This window comes from Lissotriton helveticus, chromosome 5_1 (genome assembly GCF_964261635.1).
Source record: "Lissotriton helveticus chromosome 5_1, aLisHel1.1, whole genome shotgun sequence".
Lineage (NCBI taxonomy): Eukaryota > Metazoa > Chordata > Amphibia > Caudata > Salamandridae > Lissotriton > Lissotriton helveticus.
In genome coordinates this window covers 2,016,444,174-2,016,451,729 of record NC_136065.1, presented here as the reverse complement: position 1 = coordinate 2,016,451,729, position 7,556 = coordinate 2,016,444,174, and the positions used below count along the sequence as shown (strand labels likewise).

At 45.4% G+C, this 7,556-nt stretch overlaps 1 protein-coding gene across 1 annotated transcript; it reads left to right on the top strand.

Annotated features, from left to right (window-relative positions):
- The first annotated feature begins 2,771 nt into the window (after window positions 1–2,771).
- LOC144752848 (olfactory receptor 6Y1-like) lies at window positions 2,772–3,722 on the top strand. The gene has a single exon (XM_078640686.1). The coding sequence runs from the start codon at window positions 2,772–2,774 to the stop codon at window positions 3,720–3,722; it is 951 nt and encodes a 316-aa protein (XP_078496812.1).
- Window positions 3,723–7,556: the final 3,834 nt, after the last annotated feature.

Genomic DNA, 7,556 nt, shown 5'->3' with positions numbered 1-7,556 from the left:
CAATACCACCACCACAAACACCCCCACCACTAAAACCACCAATACCACCAACACCGATACCACCACCACCGCCACCACCAATACCACCAATACAACCACCAATACCACTACCAATACACCACCACTACCAATACCACCCCCACCAATAGCACCATCACCAATACCATCACCACACCACCACCAATACCACCACCACATACACCACCACCACCATAATCAATACCACAACCTCCACCACCACCAATACCACCACCCCCAATACCACTACCACCAATTCCACCACCACCATCAATACCACCACCACCAATACCACCACTACCATGATTAATACAACCACCTCTGCCACCACCAATACCACCAATACCACCACCAATACCACCACCAACAATAGCACCACCACCAATATCATCACCACCAATATCATCACCACCACCACCAAAACCACCCCCACATATACCACAGGCACTATGATCAATACCACCACCAATACCACCACCGACAATACCACTACCACCAATTCCACCAATACCACCCCCACCAATACCACCAACAATATCTCCACTACTGCTACCGCCAACAATACCACCATCACTACCACTACCACCATTAATACCAATACCACCAATACCACAAATACCAGCACTACCAATATCACCCCCACCAATGTCACCACCACCGCCACCACCAATACCACCACCACCAATAATACCACCACCACCAGTACCAATACCAATCCCAATACAACCACCAATACCACCACCAATACCAATACCACCACCACCAATACCACCACCACCAACACCACCAATACCACCACCACCAATGATACCACCACCTCCATGAATACAACCACCGTCAATACCACTACCACCAATACCACCAACACCAATACTACCACCACCACTAATACCACCACCACCAATACAAATGCCACCACCACCACCAATACCACCAATACAACCAATCCCACACCAATACAACCAATACCACCACCAATGCAACCACCAATACAACTACAAATACACCACCAATACCACCACCAATACCACCACCATCAATACCACCAGCAATACCACCACTAATACCACCACCAACAATACCACAACCACCACCAATACCAATACCACCACCACCAATACCACCACCAATATTACCACCAATACCACTACCACCACCACCACCAATATCAACACCACCAATACCACCACCGCATATACCACCACCACAATCAATACCACAATGTCCACCACCAACAATACAACCACCTCCACCCCCAACAATACCACCATCAATACCACTACCACAATACTACCACCACAACCAATCCCACCAAAACAACTAATACCGCCAACACCAATACCACCAGGATGACCACCTCCAATACCACTCACCACCAATACCAATACTACCACCACCAGTAGTACCACCAATACCATCAATACCACCATCACCACTATTATCACCACCATCAATACCACCACAACAAATCCCACTAATACCACCACCACCAATACCACCACGACTACCAATCACTACCACCACCAATACCACCACCACCACCACCAATTCCATCACCCCCAACACTAATACCAACACCACCAATAATACCACCACCACCACCAGTATAAATACCAATATCACCACCAATACCAAGACCATCACCAATACCAATATCACCACAACCAATACCACCACCACCACCACCACCACCACCAATACCACCACCACCAATTGCAATACCACCACCACTAATACCAGTACCACCACCTCCAATACTGATACCACCACCATCAATAACACCAATACAAATACAGCCATCAGCAATACCATCACCACCAATACCAGTACCACCACCACCAATACCACTACCACCACCACCACCACCACCAATACCACCACCTCCACCAATACCATCAATGCCACCATGACCACCACTGATACCGCCACCATCACCACCACCACCAATACCACCAATCCCAGCACCACCAATACCACCACCACCACCAATACCACCACCACAAATACCAATACCACCACCTCAGTGCCTCTCGATCACTAGTAATAGCTGAGGCACTGTCCGCAGCCACAGCTGCAGCCGAGACCATCCCTCCCTCCATGCCCGTCATGAAGCACAGACCGCCATACACCAGGAGGTGAAGCCAGGGCTCTACTACAGCTGGAGTGTTTTTTATTAGGCCAAAGATAGCGATAACATTACGCACTGCCACACTGTGCACTCAAATCATAGAGAGGGCAGGAATTAGCCCTCCCGCTCCTACTCCTGAGCTGCGACAGTGTAATCACAGAGCGAAAGATGTTGGAGCGCTTTGTTAGTGTTTATAGCTCATGTCATATGTAACTCTCACTTCACACTTTGTGCCTTTGTATTTTACAACACTTACACATCTTCTTCACTGTACTATTTAACACTACTTTGAAGAAGTTGCAGGCCGGTCTCTTCCTCTGATATTTAAAATCTAACAAGCGGTCGAGAAGGCCCTTTATTGCAATGCAATAGGTCTCACATTTGCAAAAGTTTAAGCTATTAGTAATGTAAATGGCAGCACCTTTTATTTATGTTTTAAAACCCAAAACATCAATAAAAGGCATTGGCATTTACAATGCCAATATCTCAAATTCACATGAATGTGAGACTGATTGTATTGCAAATGCTTGTCTCTTTTGCTCTAGCTTTTAGTTTTTTCCTTTTTCTTTGTTTTCATTCTGTTTTACTTTTGTGACTCTTTAATTGCCTTTCTCTCTAGATAAGCATGAAAGGTACCAACCAAACCCTAGTGACTGACTTCATACTAATTGGACTCACCAGCCTACGTGAGCTGCAGATTATGTACTTCGTTCTATTTTTGCTTATCTACATCCTCACAGTCACTTCTAACACAATTATCATTATCATTGCAAGACTGGACTACAATCTCCACACCCCCATGTACTTTTTCCTGAGTAACTTTGCATTTTTAGAAATCTGGTACATCACAGCCACTGTACCCACTATGCTTTCTGGCTTATTGACAAAAAGAAAACGCATTTCTTATCAAGGCTGCATTACACAGTCATGCTTTTTCTTCTGCTTGGGAGCTACTGAATTCTTTATCCTGGCTGTCATGGCCTTAGACCGCTATGTGGCAATCTGTAACCCTCTGCGGTACCCAGCTATCATGAACGAGAGGGTATGTGGTCAGCTAGCTGGAGCATCTTGGCTCGGAGGATTTATGACTGGGTGGCTGTTCACCATACCAACCTCCAGACTGATCTTTTGTGCCGACAACAGGATTGACCACTTCTTTTGTGATTTTGCCCCACTTCTAACCCTGGCATGCTCAGACAAATCCCCAAGTGAGATTACCTTCTACTTTCTTTCTTACTCTGTAGTGCTGTGCTCCCTCCTACTCACCACAGTGTCTTATTTCAACATCGGGAAGACCATCATGAGGATACCATCCAAAGCAGGGCGCCAGAAGGCCTTCTCCACCTGTGCTTCTCACCTGACTGTGGTGGTCATCTTCTATGGGACGGTTATCTTCATGTACCTACGACCAGCATCTAGCTACTCCTTCCACATGGACAAAGTAATATCGGTTTTCTACTGTGCCATTACACCCTTTCTAAATCCAATGATTTACAGTCTACGGAACCACGATGTGCGGAAGGCTCTGCAAAAGTTAGGCACAAAACTCAGAGGATCCTTCCTACAAGGAGAATAGCATACCTGATGGATTTCTAGTTAGTTTAAGCATTTACATTACATTTACATCTTATCTCCTTTTATGTCAAGGTCCCAAATAAAAGTCTATCGCCTGGTACATAAGAAGGAGATACAATTGGAGCTACTTACCCACCCAACACTCATGATTGAACTTTTCCGGATCCGGTTTCTTTGATGACATTTTACACTACAAAAGATAAGGGATTTTGATTTTTCCAACCCTAATGAAGTCCTAAGGGACAAACCGCATTGGGTGAGCTGATGTGCAAATGTGTTGAACCAAATACTTCAATAAAGGTGGATTTTAACATATGTGCAAGACTCCAGAGGAATTTTCTTGAACTTGATTATGGACACATTCCAATATTGCATCATTTTGTAATTTCTCCTAATGCTATGAATTAAGCTGTTTTGACTGTATGCTCCTTTTCATTTGTCTGGTTTGTTCTTACATGATGACATGTTCCTTGAAAAAATGACTTAACACATTAGGCTTATTCTTCTTATATGTCCTATAGGTCATGAGTACACATTTCTGATTGGCCACCTCAATCTTTTATCCTTGTGCAGTTGATCAAATTATTACTTATAGAAATTGGCAACACTCTTGTATTTAGTGTTATATAAAAGAGTTTACAAGAATGATGGAAGAGAAATGTGGACAAAGTTAAAAATGTATAGGAAAAATACTATTTTAGGGAGAGATGAAGCAAGGCAATTGCTTTTTTCGCCCTCCCCCATAAAAGACATGAAGCAGATTGTTGTCGTTCACCGCGTAGTCTTTTATTAAACTTCAAGCAGTGTCATTAATCCTTCATACATCTTGATTAAGGTAAATCTTTAAAATACTTGCTTATCAACACCACAACATTAAAATGATCTCGAAGTTATACATTGTCATTATATTTACGCCCCGCTCTCCAAGGGGCCTTTTGCTTGTCCTTCGGGCTGTGCCATCAGGCCACAACCAAGATAGCCTGCTCTCCTTAAGTTGACCGCCCTCCGGTCAATAGAGCCACAGGTAAATAATTTGCCACTACTTGTGACAACCATACCGGGGTATATCCCTTCCAATGTTTATAAACATACACGGCATCTTGGGTAGGGCAGGAGTGGTCAGGACCACCAGCAGGTCAGTCCCCCCTCTTCCGCCAGTCCAGAGCCCCACAATGACTGCTTGCCCTTTCCAAGTCATACCAAAAAGGGAAGTCCACACCGTTTTCTTGCCTGGGACCCCGCCACAGGGCGAGTAGCTTACTGGCGCGCTCGCCCTCCCCCCGACCTAACAGACTTCACTGCTGGGTGCCACCTCAGCACCACTCCCCTGTTCATGTATGACCGGGTACTCTGGTGCCTGCGGATCAGCCTCCGCTCTTACCCCTGCCTGTCAATTCACAGCTGATGGCACGCTGGGCCCCCCATCGGTAACACACCATCTATCATGATGCTTATGTTGGGGCCTGATCAAGACAACTGCACCATAGTGAGCTGAATGGGACTAACCCAAGAAACCCACCTCTGGCACCTTGGAATCCTCCCTTCATTTCCAGGGTGGCTTTCCTCACTTGTTGCTTTTCAACCCTTTTTATCCAGCTGACCTGTGGCTGCCCATCCTACCGTAGAAGGTAGACAGTTAATAAATTAACTTCCAGGCTGACTGCAATTACTTGTAGTGACATGCATTCCTTGTCAAGCTACCTGGCATCAATGATCCTCAGAATAAAATACACATTGACGATTGCCAGCCTGTGAAGCATCTGGAGATTCTATGTTCTTGAAGGCTACTTTATTCCATTGTCAAATATGATGCCTGACAACGCAAAGCCCGAGGAAAGATGATGCAGAGAATAAATAATACGAAGTATTCCCCGCGGCTGACGGAGCCTAATCTTAGCTAGGGAAGTATTGCAGTATATGTAACATATGACCCTTAATAACTGCAGGCGGTCACATTAAAGACGTCTTCATATATAAAATGAATTCAAACTTCATACCCTTACAATGGGAAATGTGAACGCATTAGATGAACCTACAAACTGGAACACTGATTCACAGGCTATATTTGTACACAAAGAAAAAGGAATATCAAAAAAGGGAGTGAAGAGGTGGTGCAACTCGGCACCTCGGTGGGCTAATCCTCCTCTTATGAAAGCATGAATAATCAACAAAGACCACCTGAAAAAAATATTCAGTATATATTCCGATGTTGTTGGAATATACTCAGTGTGTTAAAATACCCCTCACACACCAAAAGGGCCCTTGGTGTCATGCTTCATCATCGGGGTCTTCCCGCCCCCGCTGCGGGACGGGGCAGTGCTGCGACAAGCGGCTACGCCGGAGCACCTTTTTATTGTGAGTGCTATGTGAGTGATAATGGAGTGAGTGTCAGTGGGGTCAGGAGTGATAAACAGTGAAATTAAAAGATACCTGGCCTGGTGTTTAGAAAAAATTATTTAATAGGCACTGGCTGGTATCATTAAAAGGGGTGAGGCGGAGGGCAAGAACGGGTTACTAGTCTTGCTCTCCTGTGTGGGTCAACATGTTTCGGGGCGACATGCCCCTTCGTCAGGACCGGGTATATAGATCCCCCTGTCACTCACTAATGCGCTCCCACAGATAGAGAGTGTTATGTTTGATCAATGTGTATAGATAGACTTTATAGATACACGTGAAAAAGCTAGGTCAGTAATACTGATGATATAAGCCTGAAAGGATAAGAACACAGGATTTAGAAAGAGCGCGGATCCCAATGCGCTTTACTAGTGAGTACCTGTAAGGAAAGAAAATACAAAAAAGGGAAAGAAACACACTTATAGGCTGTTACATGGCACGCCAAAGATTTCTTGGGGGGACCAGGTTTGCCGAAATGGAAAGAAAAAATATTTAAAAAAAGGGGAAAAATACATTCATGGGCTTTTGCATGGCCAGCCAAGGATTTCAAGGGGGGGCCAGGTTGCAAAAATTGGTGATAATGGGAAGGAATAGACACACATGTATACACACACAACAATCTAGAGCATCAGAAACTAGCAGTAAGATGCCTATTCAACTTAGATACATACTTTTTGAATGAGGAGACAATGCCCCATGAGCCAAGCTGGGCGAAGGGTAAAGAGGGTCCAACTGTGGGAAGGAATGGAGAAAAGGCAGAGATAGTATCGCCAGGACCTAGATTAGCTACTTACACTAAATAGATTAGAGTAGTGTATTCCAGGTCAGGTCTATCGGCTGTGCCGTACTTACTCAACCCCCACACCTCAGTGCTTCCTCCTTCGTCAGTGGCTTCCGTGGTAATGGTAAGCCTGGGCGGGGTGGGTCTTTTTATAGTCTGGCAGAGGCTTGTTGATTGAGCCCTGATTGATTAACTCGATACCGATGTGAGCGTTCGGTCGAGTAGTTAGGGCTGGTGACCAAAGCGGCCATTGTTAAATGTCCGAGGTCGGCTGGGCGGAGGTAGGTTTCTAGGGATAATTGCAAGGATCTGTATCTCTTGTTCCCATGTTAGGTAGCGGTAGGTACAGGGTGTCGATAAATGGGTAGGATACACCCTTGGTCCGCGCAGATGAGTGTATCGGCGTCTGTGCCGACAGGGGCGCATGCGCGGTGATGCTCAGTGTTGAGTATTCACTCGGCGCATGCGCGGTGGTGCTTCGTTTAGAGTCTGTCTCCGCGCATGCGCGAGAGAGAGGCGTTCCTTCGCGCTGCTCGATCTGGATCCATGGGAGATCCCTGGTATTATTCACAAGCAGGGGGAATGGGACCTCTGGGCTGCTTAAGAAAAAGCCACATTAAAGGCAAACTAAGCTCTTGTTATTATTCTAGTAGAACAAGG